The sequence below is a fragment of the Protopterus annectens genome, chromosome 3.part1 (genome assembly GCF_019279795.1).
Source record: "Protopterus annectens isolate FY-2018-M chromosome 3.part1, PAN1.0, whole genome shotgun sequence".
In the NCBI taxonomy this organism is placed as follows: Eukaryota; Metazoa; Chordata; order Ceratodontiformes; family Protopteridae; genus Protopterus; species Protopterus annectens.
In genome coordinates this window covers 662,885,333-662,900,279 of record NC_056732.1, presented here as the reverse complement: position 1 = coordinate 662,900,279, position 14,947 = coordinate 662,885,333, and the positions used below count along the sequence as shown (strand labels likewise).

General features: G+C 40.5%; 1 protein-coding gene across 1 annotated transcript in view; it reads left to right on the top strand.

Annotated features, from left to right (window-relative positions):
• Nucleotides 1-14,947, top strand: part of CYRIB (CYFIP related Rac1 interactor B) — a gene marked incomplete in the record, with an annotated part of 1,384,994 nt that overhangs the window by 830,870 nt on the left and 539,177 nt on the right. The window contains 1 exon segment of the mRNA XM_044066242.1: nucleotides 2,610-2,692. Within this exon segment, the coding sequence (XP_043922177.1) occupies nucleotides 2,620-2,692 (73 nt within the window).

The window sequence follows — 14,947 nt, the reverse complement described above, 5'->3', positions numbered from 1 at the left end:
GGGGTAAAACAGTTTCTGGATGGTAAATTTCCTTTTTCTCCCAAACACGTACCAATCTCTAAAGTACTTCAATTCCCTACCCTTTGGGGGAAATCTCTCTTTCAGTGTCTGGTATGTCTGTAACATCCTCTGGCAAAAACAGTAATGCAGTTAGTGATTTAGCAGCCTTTTGGAACGCCATGTCTGTATTGAGGCTAATCCCAGCTGCTGCACTTACCGGCACTCATTCCTGCCAAAGTGGAATAGGCAGCCTTTAGACTTCACTCCTGTTTAAGCGTATACTTTTGATTGCGGCTATTTCAAAATTACTTAAGACCTACTTTAGCATAGTCTCAAAATCTTTCTCTGACAGCAGACTGAAAATGCAATCCCACATTGCATTATAGGCTTTTAAAGACTTCATGTTCATGAGACAGTACAGTAAGGGGACGAATTTACTATATCTCTTTACTGCACCAGCCTGTGGATGCTGTATAGTTGTCTACATACTAGCCGCTTGTAGAAGAATGTACCGTCCAGATGGTGTCAAGGCTTAGATCAAAGAGATAATTTACAATGCTATTGCTGTTTTTTTTCTCCTTACACTTCCCACTTGTTGCAGTAATGCACGTCTAGTGGGAAGGTGTAGTACTACATACAAAGATGTGGAGACTAACGTGTCTTCCACTAACAAATAGGGTGCATCTCTTGATACTTCCCTATGCTTGAGATTACTGTGCAGATTGTATTTCTACTGCTTTCGATGGGTCACCAGCATGAATATGTGCTACGGCTTTCTTAAGCTGCTCACCGGTGCTTTCGACAGGTCACCAACATGATTATGTTCTACGGATTTCTTAAGCTGCTCACCGGTAGGTACGGTTAACGTAATAAGCCTACCATTGCACCGGAGGGCCAGCTTCTACTTGCAGCACCAGTACTTCCTTTCACTGGCTGTACGCTCAAAGTGGAAAACATAACCTTAGATTATTTGGACTTTGCTCCCCTTTTGTGAGACTGTGGATTCGTGTACGGTTCCAATAATGTCCGGTGGGGGATACGCCGCCGATGCCATTGTTTTGTTTGTAGCCTGTACACCCTCTTAAAGTCCTAGAGGCTATTTATATCCTACTGTTGGGATTCCAACTCGGGATGGTGTATTTAACAAGTTGTGTGTTTTCGTGATTGTGGTCTCGAAACACTGAAATTAGGGATTTCAGTATTTTAAGATTACAAAGTGGATCAATATATATGCGCACACACACATAAAAAAAAATATATAGATATAAATGTGTGTATATGCCCGTGTGTGTGTGTGTATATATATATATATATATATATATATATATATATATATATATATATATATATATATATATATATATATATATATATATATATATATATATATATGTGTGTGTGTGATATATACTAAAAGCCAGAATAATATGGCAAGACTGTTGCATTGGGGATTTTGCTAATACTGCAGTATTGAAGTAGTTGAGAAGCACTCGAAACATGAATCACAAAACGTAGAGAATGATGTTTGTCACATGGGATCACCCATTATCAGTAGTTCAAAAAAAAAAAATAGATGCAAGAAAACCAGATGTAATAGTCCAGGAAAAAAGACAAAAGTAGCATAGTTCCTTTAAAACTGCTACACCCAGTGAGTAGTGTTCTTCATACACAGAGAAGCAAAATCATAAAAAAACAGGATTTGCAAGCAGAAATGAGAGCAGTGTGAAAAAGATAGCCAGATAGTTCCAGTAGTTGTAGGGGCAATGGGTCTAATTAAAAAAAAAAAAAATAGTTTTATTTCTTTATGCTACCAATACACTTATATCCATATGAATTGCAGAAGGAGGCAGTTCTGGGCACATTGTAAATGCTGAGATGAGTACGTTTGGCTAACCTCAGAGTGAAACGGTACTAAAGTGTTAACATCAGAGGGCCTATGATTAACCTTTGGGTCAGCTCAAAGAACAGAGAATTTTGCTCCGTGTGTGGCTGAGTTGTAACTTGTCATGGTGCACTAATAAGTCACGAACCAGATAATGTGCTGATCGGTTTCTGTTTTTTCAAATAAAGTAATTTCAGGCCATTTACAAGGTTAACTGTTTCTTGCAGGGAGTTTAAAGATGTGATCACAGGTAGGTATTTTATAAATTTGCTGTTTGCTTTAAACAATATGAGGTGTGTATGTACACACCGTAAAGACAGTGTTTATCTTCCCTTTTAAGGCTGTTCAATACATTGTAATGCAGATTATTTCTAAGAATTTTTTATAGGACTTGGATATCCTTTTGCTAATGAATGGAACTGAACTTTCAGTTTTATGTTATCAGCTTACTAAAATATATAGGTTGGAAGGAAATATGATGCTTTAGTACAATGAAAAGTTAATTTTATCCTTTTACAAATGTGAATTTCTTCATTGCTTTCCCTAGCTATCCTCATTATATCATTCTTAAGAGTCTGTAATGGTATTCATGAGTGGAACACAGATGCAGTATCCAGATTTTGCCAATAAGCAAGGCAGCAGTGTACAGGATCCACCACTACCTTTCAACCATAGGACTGCACGGGCGGTTAACTAAATCTGAATGATTTTGACATTTTATTTTTAGGTTTGCTGGCATGGGTAATCTCATTGAGGTGCTAACAAAGGACATAAACCACAATGCAGCACATTTTTTCTTGGACGTTGAAAGTAAGTTCTATTAGCCCTTGCAAGAGCTGGTGTGTTACAACTTAATGGCAGCAGTTCAGAATGCATATTTTCTTGCCAGATTGAACTTGAGTGAAGTTTAATCAGAAATATATTGCAGCAAATGCATGAGCTTATCTAAGTGGCTGAACACCTTCACTTCAATTTTAATTCTGTTCCTTCAGCATTTCTCTCTTCTGCCCTTGTTGTCATGGGTTCCAGTTGTGCACAGTACCTGTAAGACAGACAGTCTTGAAATTAAGAATTCTGTCACTGTTTTTTTGTTTATACATCTATGTTTGAATACCTCAACAGCTGTACGAGTCCTTTTGTTGGTTTTCTGAGTTCGCTAATGTTGTCTTATTTGTGTGTGTGTGTGTGTGTTCATCCCAGATGGAACACATTTTTTGCAGCAGATGTTTGTGTATTTATGGAAAGAGAATTTAACACCGCTGTTATCAAAAAACAAAAGTTGCTTTGTTGATCATCAAGAATCTGTGTATCCTAACTGTGAATGTATGAATATATTTACAGGCAGTAGAGGTACTTATTTTGGCCTTGTAAAATGATCTGTTATGGTAGAATGGTGGAATGATGTAGTTAGACATGAGTGGTGCATAAGTCTCAGTATGGCAGAAGTACTTTGTTCATATTAAATATTATTTGAATGTGTAATACAGCAGAAGAAACAATGATTTAATTTACATAGTAGTCTGACAGTTTTCACAGTAGCCAGGTGCTACCCTTTATAGTTTATCATGCAGATGTATGTAAGGCATTAGGACGTTTCCTAGAAGAATGACACTGTACTCTACTAGTGTTTTTTTTGTGTGTGGGGAACTTTTTTTAGACGTAGCATAATGCTTGGGATGTCATTTTATGCCACCGTTGAAATGGTAGGCAATGCTGATGCTGTAATTTTGTAATAGCCCAACCAAATGTCGTAAGACAAAGATGTTATCTCTCTCTCTCATATATATATATATATATATATATATATATATATATATATATATATATATAAAATAATATCAGTTTGTCATTGGCAGCATTTATTTCAGTATTGCTGACCATGGTTTAGCAGTTAGTAAGAAAGTGAGTACAGCATATGTATAGCCATGTGTGTGTGTGTCTTTCGGCTTTTCCCGGTTAGGGGTCACCACAGCGGAACTCCGATCCACTAATGATTGGTAGTTGATTTTTGCCGAGTTAGCCCTGACTGCACAACCTTCAATGAAGGTACGCCCATTCACGCTTGTCTCCACGCAGAAGACGCTCTTGCTGAGAATCAAACCGGACAGCGTCTTATTCTGAGGCGACAACGCTACTGCAGCACCACGTGCGTTCCCTAAATTTTAATAAAAAACTGTGAATTCAAAATACTACCAGAAACATAACTGGCTGTCAGAAATGTGAAGGAGTTAAATACACACAGACACACACACACACACACACACCTACTTTTTTTTATAAAGGATATTTTTTTTTGTAGTGTGCCCTAGTTTGCTTAAAAAAAAAATAGTTCACCCCCTCCCAAAAAAAAGTGAAATACAGACTGGCACAGACACTGAACTAGACACATCATGTCATGCTGTTATGAGACTAAACATTAAATGTTTGATTGCTGACTTGTACAGTCAGAACATGTGTTGAAATTAAAACAGCTGGAACATGCAAAAGAGATTACTACATATTCACCATTTAATTAATGTTAATAAGTATATCTTGCTAAACATAATCCTGATTGTACTTGACTTTTTTTACATTACCTGATCAGCAAAGATGTGCTGTTTTCTCTTAAGATTTTCAAATATTTTCTAAAATTGCTTTGGATTTCAGTAATTAATGGGACCTTCATATATTTGAATTATTTTTTTCCTGTTTTAAGTTGCCCCAGCTGCAGATTCTGCCACTGTTGATGACTGATAACAATATTAAAAAAAATGTGATCTTGCATTAGAGACCCTTATATTGAATTCTTGTGAAGGATCATTTCATTTCAGCTGTTTTTCTTTGAATTGTCCGAGTTCATTTGTGCACATGTCCTGGCTCAAGGCTATGTCATGTGCAGCTGTATATAATTCTGACTACCTTCTGAGACCACTTTTCTTTTTGTGCTGGTTTTACAGCTTTATGATCTGAAGCTACACACTTGAGATAGCAAAATAACTGGTTTTCATGTTTGATGTAGCTAAGCCATGGAAATGATTTTAAGACCACCAAATCATGACTCAGAACACATTGGCACTGTATTTGCTTAGGAGAGGTACATGATGTGAAGCATTACCTTAAGTGGCAATGTTTCAGCCTAGCCATCTGAAGACTAAGCAGGGCAAAGCTTTTGACCTGCGCCACTACACATTGCAGCATTTGGTTTGAAGGTCTGTCGCACAGTTTCGGAACCTTGCAAGAGTACTGGTAAAGGGCTAAAAAGTTGGAGTAGATTAGTTTTGCCCTTCTGATATTAAGTTTGCTCCTGAGATAGCTTCTTAGGTTCATAGGTTCATACTAGGCTATCTGCCCGAGGGCATTTACAAGCCTAGCCCATAGTTTTGTGGCTTACGCCACCCCTTTAGTATGGGAAACTATACCCATTATTTTGGTCCCTTTTCATCTTGTGCACACATGCCCTTGACTTCTAGGTCTCACAGTTATAACCATTATTTTCTTGGCCGGATGAAATACTCGTTTGAGGTGCACCAGTGGTAACCCCCTTGGGGAATGTTTCCCAGGACATAGGCAATGTCCAGCTCCCAGTTCATATGGCTGGATCAAATTTGAAACCAGACTGATTATGAAATGGTGGGGAAGTTCAGGAAATGAGGGAATAGGATTTTGGATACATGTCCTTAAAGAAAAAAAAAGTACTGAATATTATATTCATAAAGGAGCAGTAGGTATTGCCAATAGGAATGACTGCAAGTGGGGGTGTAGAAAATAAGGCAAATAACTAGAGAGGATAAGGCAATAGTGTGTGATGTGGCCAAGTAGAAATTTGGAGTGTAGGTTAGAAGACTGCCTTTCCTAACAGAGATTTATGGCAGTGTATAGCCAGCAAGAAAGGGTTGTGGTTGTGCTAAATGAAGGGCCATCTCTGGTAGAGTTTTCAGTTGAGTCTAGAACAGAAGCTTCTCTTAAAGGATAATTAGTAGAGCACATCAAACATTGAACGATAACTGCAAGACTCTGTCTGAAGAGGTATAAAAAAGATTGGTTAGAGAAACTGGAAAGACAATTTTAAGTAATAAATGGCAAACAGTTATGCAACAAGGTGAAAAAGGTGCAGGAGTTTTGCTCTGAAGTGTTTGCATAGGCATTTTATACCCCAAGCAGACTTCACAAACATTTTTCTCAGGTAGACAAATGATGTAGGTATGATTTATATAGAAAATATACCTCAGGACTGCCTCCTGTACTACTAATGGATAGAGGCAGCTCCTGAATGCTTTACCCCATGCATGAGTCCCTTCAGCTTATCCATGATATGATAACAGCTCTTCTCATTAGGGGTAATATATAATTATCGACTGTGGTATAAGTAAGGCCAATCTAATATCAAATGGGATGGGTTAATTCAACCACCAAAATGGAAATTGGTTGGACTTAAATTGTCCCTCAAGGGTAGCTAGCTTAGTACTTAACTTTCAACCTATGATGGGAAAAAGAGAGGTAGCTGTTAACCTTTTTTTTTTTGTGGGGGGTGTAATAGGTTGGCAGATTTTAGAAATCCCCCAAGGATACATTGTCAGAATTGTTTGGGGATTAAATGGTTGGAACTAGAGAAATCATTTTTTGGTGGGACACTAGCTATATTTCTTAGACTTGGTAAGCCCATATTAGGTTTAATGCTATTGGCTGCCAAAAGCAATTACTGGAAAATGAAGATGAAAATCTAAGCTAGCAGTAATTGAGTACTGAATATTGTAAATGTGATAAAAGAACTGGAGGTGAGAAAATTGCATAGAAATAAATGGAGTTTGTGAGAACAATACATGAAGAATAATGGTCAGGAGGAAGTGAGGTTTAAGAGAGAAAAAAGTAATAGGTTGTTACTAGGTTAATGACCACTAGGGCACTTGCAGTCCTCCATTTGGGTCCCGGAGTATTATGGGCGTTTATATTGGGGAAGGGGTGTTAGGGAGATAACTGTGGGATTTATAGTGGTGTGGTAGTTAGAATAATACTTTACTTCTTGATGGTCTCTGTCCTTAGAGGAATTGAGCAGTGTATGTAATGCTGGAGTGAATTATAATTCCTAGAAAGAAAAGATCATTATATGACATGAAAATAATGGAAATACTCATATATTTTGTTTTCTGTTAATGTATATGTGCTTTTGTAATTTAGTAAATTGTGATTTAGTAAAGATGCTTAGCGAGTCAGCACTTTGTGACAAGCTTATTCATAGGCAAAGGTGTGAATAGTAGTAGAAGCTAGAGGCAAGCATCTCCTCATTTATAGTGGCATCCTTCGAGGATGGGCATTTTGGATGAGAAGGGATGACCCTTCACTCTGTTGTATACCAGTGTTGAATAGATAGGAGAAGGTAATGCATTTCAGAGCCAACTGTCATCCTGGAAGTGGCACCCATGCCCCTCATGGACAGGGGTAGTCTGTGTTGATCATAGACTTCCCCTGCAAATTGCGTCTCTCTAATAAGGAAAGTTGTGGCAACTTGGGATTAACATCATAGACTCGCTCTGTAAATTCTTCATCTAACCAGTGACAATTGGGGCAACTCAGGATTAACATGGCTAGGCTTGTAAGGACTCTAGGGCCGATATCCTAGTTATCTACTGTGAAGCTGTAAGATGATGCCTTTTTTCAGAGTCTCCGTTTGTCTCCAGCTGCTTTTATATCATTAGATGATAGCGAGAGGAAAAAGGACAGGTACACCCTTAGCAACCACATCTGGGAGGAGTCAGCACCTCCTTTCACATACTTTAGCATTCAGTGCACCACCATAACCATCCAGCTCACTGGGGAGGAGGGGGGGGGGGTTGTTGGGATTCCTGCTTGGCTGATGAAGGCTTGCAAGACATATTTCATCTTACTGTATACCCTCCTACAGTAGTTGGGTTGACTGTCTCTTCTAGGTTAGGTATATGCTTTCAATTTGATGCATGGTGAGGCATAATTCAGGAGTATGAGAGAGCACCTTTTCAGAACATGAAACAGGCTTTCCATTTGCCCACCATGGGAATTAGTGCTGTATCATCCAACACCCAGGACCTGCTTGTTATCCATTGCTACTGGTGAGAGAAGGCCTCCTTTAGTAGAGCTTATTGTTAGTTATTGTAGAACACAGCCTGGGATATTGTCAGGTCTCATGGATGCTGTGTTCTTGGCTTTGGAGAGTGTGGTTTTTACTTGTGCAGCCGTGATTAGAGGAACTTTGCATTCTTCCAGTATAAAGATGGAAGAGTTCAGGGGGTGGGGGTGGGGGGGTTTAGTTGGCACTGAACCTATCTGCCAGCATGTTGGCAATATCAGTTTGTTCTGTATATTTAGTGCCATTGTGCTGTAACTCTGAGCAGATCTGAGTATTGCCATTGAGATTCTTGTCATAGCTATAGAATGCTTTGTGTTTGTGTTTAGATTAGAATCTGTGGTGATTTTGTTTTCATAACTAGCTTTGGAAGATTTTATGAGGGATCTCAGCTTTTTACTGAGGCTGAGCAGGGAGTTCCTCCAATCATGGGATTTTACTCTCTTTTGCAACGGTTTCTTCTGTTGTAAAGTTGTACAACATTGTTATGTGGTGTATAATGTCTGTAAAAACTTAAGGTTTTGGTATACTGGCTGGATGTTGGGCTACCCTTGGTAGGGAATCCTTTTAGTAAAGAAATGCTGCAACAGTTAAGAGAAGGACATCTTCTATTATGGTAAAATTTTACACAACTGTACTTTCTCCACTCTTTTAGAAATGGGCAAGGGCAATTACCACAAACATCCTCATAGACTGGATCTATTCACGCAACATAAAGGGGTGTTTGATGCACCCTCACCCCAATCAACTTCAGCTGACTACCTGGATGACAGGGTCTTAATTCCGTTAATGCACTGGTTTACTGAGGACCTGCAGCAGATACTAATGGAGACAAGAAAGCCTGCTACTAGAAAATCATGTATTAGCTAATGGAAAAGGTTTTTCATGTTGGTGCTAGCAACATAATCGACACCAATTTCAGGGCTAGCTCTTCTCTGGTTTTACAGTAATACCGTGAGTTACTATTCTATGGCCTTTCTTACTCCTCCATCAGGGTTCATTTATTGGCCATTTCAACATGTCTGCCCAAGGATCCTCCTCTCTTTAATGCATTCTCCTATACTTTGTGTAAGAGGCCTCTTAAAAAACTGGTGGCGCCTCCTTGGGATCTTGATTGTTTGTTAGAGAAACTAATACTTTCTACATTTGAGCTGGCTGTCTTGCAGTTCTTAACATGGGAAGCAGTTTTACTGATTACCTTGCCCCCTCTGCAAGAAGGGTGTCTAAGTTGCAAGTTCTTATGGGTGAGGTAACCCTACTCCATTTTCCACAGGGACATGGTTTCTTTGAAAATTAATACTTATTGTATGTCTAATTTGGTATTTGAGTTTACTTTGTCAAACTACCCATCTCTCTGTTTTCCTCCCTGAATCTAAAAATGAGGGAGTAAGGATATTCTGTACCTTGACTTCTCCACAGACCAATTTGGTACTATCTTAAATCTTTTAGTTAAGTTGTTCATTTGTTGTGAAAGCATGAAGGGGCAACCTGTGTTAAGTGCACACCACAACAAAACTGTACCAGGCAGGGTCGAGGCCCACTTTATGGGCCTTTGCTTCATCTATGGCTTTTTGGAAAAGATTGGGTTCTAGAAGTCTTCTAAAAGCAGCAACTTGGTCCTTTGTACATACTTTCTTACAAAGCATTATAAGCTGTATTCCTTCTCTAGGGCTAGATGAAGCTTTGGGGCTCATTGACTCTTCTTCCACCTCCCAAAATTTGACAGCTGTGGTAATCTACCCATATAGCTTAGTCTACTGCAAAAGTAAACAATATGAAGAGCATTGTACAGTTATATAAGGAAGCCTGACAACAGTACATGTTTGGATGATTATTGCTGCAGTAGCCGCTCCCTCCATCCTTGTTTCTTGGTGTGCTGGTTTTGCCAATGTGTGAACTTTTGTTTTGTTTGTCCTAGGTATTGTCCTTTCAGGGCTTAGCCTCCTCCTATCTGTGGTATAGGAACCCTGATGGGCTTTGTCCCTAAACCTGTCATTTTAGTCTGGTCTGCTCAAGCTGACTAATGGTTTGGGGGTGTGGAAGGTGCACTGAAGCTTTGAAAACTGGCCAGCTGTTATATCCTTGCAGCATGCAAACCATATAGCTTAGACTACTGCACCTTTGATCATTTGATTATATGTTATGATGGGTTTACTTACAAAAACAGTACTTTTCTATACATCCTGAAATTCAAAAAGTTAACCCTTAAGAAGCTATTACCCATGATCTTTCAAGGGACCTTTATTGTTACTGCAGAGCAGAAGGACTCCAACATTCCTGTCCCTATTACAAAGGAGCACAGGTGATGCCTTTGATTTATGGCAGCAAGATTATACTACTAGTTTTGTGCTTTGCCATTTGGCTTATCCACTGCTTCCAGAGTTTTCAGCAAATATCTAACTCCATTTATAACCCATTATAGAACCCTTACCTGGGGGTCATCCAGGGAAAATCCATCACAGAAATCCAAGCAGCCTTGTAAATCATCTTGGACTGCAGGTTATTTCTGATCTCCCTGATTCTGAAGGTAAATGCTTTATCTGTTTTGGATTCCAACTCTTAGGTGGATCACCATTTTGTCAAGTGTGGCTATGATGCTGATGACTCTTCCAGAGGTGCTGCTGTTGGGTCTGTCATGAGAAACTACTAATGGCTTTGTCTGCATTTTTTATCTGTGGACAATAAGGCCTAGCTGCTGGATGCTCCTTTGAATAATAAAAATCTCTTTGGGACTGCTATTACTGATGTATTTTTAAAGGTAATGCTTTGCAGAACATTAAACATATTTTTGCATCTCCTATCCCCAAGTTTCAGAAGAGTTATACTACTAAGCCTCCTTTTGTTCGCATGCAGCCTCTTCATGTCACTAAAGGCATGAAGGGTGGTAGACAAACTACTCCTGATAAGTCTTGTCAGGCTGCTGTGACTCAGAAGTCTCTATCTGAGAAGCCTGCTTCTCTTAGACATTTCCCCCCCTTACTCTCATTCAGATTCCCTTGTCCCTTTGGCTTTCCCCTCTGTCTTCCAAACTGGCATGTCATCACCTCTGATTCTTGGGTTCTATCATCTGTCAGTTTCAGGGATTCCTCAACCTCCTTATTTGTCAGAGAGTCTTCGGTCCTTATTGGACCCAGGGGATTATTCAATCTGTCCCTCCTTCTCATGTAGGAAAGGGATTTTATTCCACATTGTTCCTGGCTCCTCCAAAGAAGGGCACTTGGAGGCCTATTCTGGATCTCTCCTTACTCCACACATTTTTCAAAGTTCCTTCCTTTTGGATGCTTACTGTTCAGACCCTGTCTCCTCTGTTGCTAACTTAAGGTTTTCTGGTGTCCTTGGATATGAAGGATGCTTACCTTCATATTCTTTCAGGAAGTTTTTGTATTCTTTTTTTTTTTCCTCTCATTTTCAGTTCCCTGGTGTGCCTCTTGGCGCCTCTGCTGCCTCAAGGGTATTTACAAAATGCTTAGCTCCTTTGACTTCCCTTTGCAGGATCCAAGGCATTCAGATTTTTCCTTATGTAGACCTCCTTCAGGCTTTTTTCACAGTTGCCTATTGCAGGATCTGGAGTTCACCATATCTCTCCTTCAAAGTCTGGGGTTCACTGTCGACTTCCAGAATTCTGTCCTGACTCCCTGTCAGAATCATGTGTATCTGGGTTGCAGGATTCCGACAGTACCAATGTTGGCCTCTTCCACCTCCAGACAATTTTCCTTCAGTCTCCTTTTTCTCCGCCTATTCCAACTAGGGAGTTTCTTCTGGCCCTAGGATTCATGGCCTCTTCTATTCCAATGCTTCCTGTTGTCGGACTGCATATGTAGAAGCTTTAGTGGGACTGCAGGTCAGCTTGGCTTCATCATTGTCACACTCTGGATTTCAGAGTGCCTCTCCTTCCTTGCCTCAGGCAGGAATTCAAGTGGTGGATACAGCTTACCTTCAACCCAGGCCTGCCTTTTCAGACACTTTTTCCTTCTCAAGAACTATTCACCAGTGCTTCAGACATGGGGTGGTGGGACTTCCTGTGGTCACCTACAAGTTCAAGATTTCTGTCGACCCCCTCCCCCAATCAGAAGTCGGACCATATCAGCATAAAAGAAATTATCTGTCTGTCCAGGCCCTCTGAAGGTTTACATAGACAACACCACAGTGATAAGGTATGCTAATAAATAAGGGGCACAAACTCTTACCTTCTCTGCAGGCTTGGCTCTTCAGGCTTGTGATCTTGTTATTGGTCATCAGTGAACTCTTTAGGCAGCGTATATTCCTTCAGAACACAGTCTACTGGCAGACACTGAGCAGTCCATAACACAAGCTCACAAATGGATGCTTCACAGAGACATGTCCGTTGGTGGGGTATTCCTGAAGGTCTTTTTGCCTCCCATCTGAACAGGCAGCTCCCTCTTATCTGTTCCAGAGTGCTGTGCCATCTGGTGCAGAAGACAGACGCCCTTTTCTTTTCCTTGGAAGGTGATGTTTCTCTCTGCCTTCCTTCCCCTTCTCCTACTTCCAAGAGTCCTGCAGAAGATTCAGCTGGACTCCTTTGTCCTATGGAGAGTGTTCTCTACTGGGTGCATTTCAGTTCTGGATAACTGCGTCCATACGTCACCTTTTATGCCCTACGTCTTGTACAGAGAGCATACATGTGACGTTATGGCACATAGAAGATCTAAAGGTTTTGGTATAATGACCAGATGTAGGGCTATCCTTGGCAGGAGATCCCCAAGGTGAAGAATACTGGTAAGAGTTTACACAGTTGTACTTTCTCCTTACAAAAGTACATGAAGATAAGCTGATAACCACCATTAATATAGGTTTTCCTTTTTCATATGAAATCTTTAACTTTCTTTCTCAGCTACTTGCTTCCAACATTTGCTGTGTGTGTATGTGAGAAAAACATGTACCTGTGTGTACATATCGTTAATCAAATCTCAGTTTTGTGATAACTCACTGTAATAATTTCACTGTATTTACACTTTTTTGTACATTTGGAGCTTTTCTCTCTGGGCCTCCACTGAAACTGGACCTGTATCAAGTCGGACTTCCCCGGTTAACAAATGTAAAATAAAATAAATGAGATAGTTTCCTAAAAAAACACTTGGTAACAGCATTTTCAGCCCCTGGAAACCCTGGTGCCTCTTCTCCCCTGCTTGAAGAAGGGATGACTCTGTTGGAATGAGATCATGCTGCAGAATCCCATCGTAAACTTCTCTCACCCTGAAATATACAAGACCATTATCACAGACCAGTTCAGAAATACCCAGGGGATACTTAGGACCCCTGAAGATGCAGGGTATCTGGACCCCAAAGCAAAGCAAACTGCACATAAACCAGAAAGAGATAGTCAGTCTTTCTAGCTATGAAAGCCTTTCAAAGCCACCTGAACCTAGGAGCATTGTCTGTTTTGTCCATTTAACACCATGGTTAAAGTAGTACATACGTAAGCAAGGGGGAACCCATTCCTACCCCTTAGTCTCTCTCTCTAAAGATTTGGCTCTTGGCACAAGAATTGCAATTGACACTTGCATCCCTACATCCCTGGCCAGAACAGCATCATAGTGGACTCTGAGTAGGACCCTTTTGGACCCCAACAAAAGGATGCTGAGGAGAGACCATCCCCATCAATGGGGACACCCCAGTATAAACCTTTTCACCTGTCATAAGACAGCTGCAAAGGTTCTGCACCATAACCCGGCAGACAGGGACATAGAGAGCAGATGTTTTCTCCTTCAGGTAGACAGACCTGCTTTTGTATTCTTTTCTGCCATTACCCCTCATTTCCCATGGTATGGTACTCTTAACTCCTTTCTGACTAAGGCAGCATTGGTTCTCCCTCCTCTTCACCCTCAATGAAGTGAGATGTTACATTCTTCCACCAGTGATGTACCCCCTTCAGCTGGGTGAGTAGATAATTCATCCACACCCGACCACACACAAACTAATAGCATGGAGGATTGGATTTTAACCATAAAAAAATGCAAACTACTCTCCATAAGTGCTGTCTGTCCTGAGAGAGGCAAGAAAACCAACTACCAGAAAATCATACATATCCAAATGGAAGAGGTATTCTTATTGGTGTCAACAAAAATGGTTCTCCTCATGCAGCCGTAAATTTAGTGTTGGAATATCTCTCTCGATTATTTCACCAAGACCTTTCTTATTCCAGCATTAAGGTACATGCTTCTGCCATCTAGGGCTGCCTTTACCTGCACCCCCCATCTAGTCTAACCTCACTTGAAAAAAATTCCTAAAAGGGGATTGTACACCTAAGGCCTCACAGGTGAAACCATGGCCCTGCCTGGAATTAAAAAAATGTACCTTGCCACCTTTTGAGCCAGCAGTCTTCTCCTTTAAAGATGCTCACATAGAAGACCACTGTACTGATAGGTATCACCTCAGCAAAGCATGTTTAAGAGCTAAAACCCTGATGTGCAAAGAATCCTTCATTGTGTTTCACAGGGACAGGGTAACACTTAGAAACCTCACTTATGACCAAGGTATCAGAACTCTCCTTAAATCTAACTGTTCACTTGCTTGTGTTCTTTCCAAACTTGCAGAATAAAGCTGAATGAATCCCATATTCCCTGGATGTACATTGACAGAACAGGTACTACCTTAACAGAACATTGTTCCCAAGTAGAGCGGTACTGTTAGTGGCCTTCACATAAGGGGAAAAAAGGTAAACCTGCTCCAACAAACTGCTTCTAAATGGATATTGAACTGCATTACTTTTTTGTGCTCATCATGGTAAACCATTACAAAGCCATGCCAGAGCTGACCTCCACCAGACTCATGGCAGCCACTACTGCCTTCTTAAAGGTATCCCTACCCAGGCATTCTGGAACCTGCCACCCAGACCTCTATCTACACTTTTTCCAAACATTGTCATTTAGGCACTGCCTCTAGGGCAAGAGCAGGCTTTGCTACTGCTATCCTGCAGAACCTGCTATGTCAGGGACCACCATGCAGTCTGCCCCCAACTTGTAGCCTTG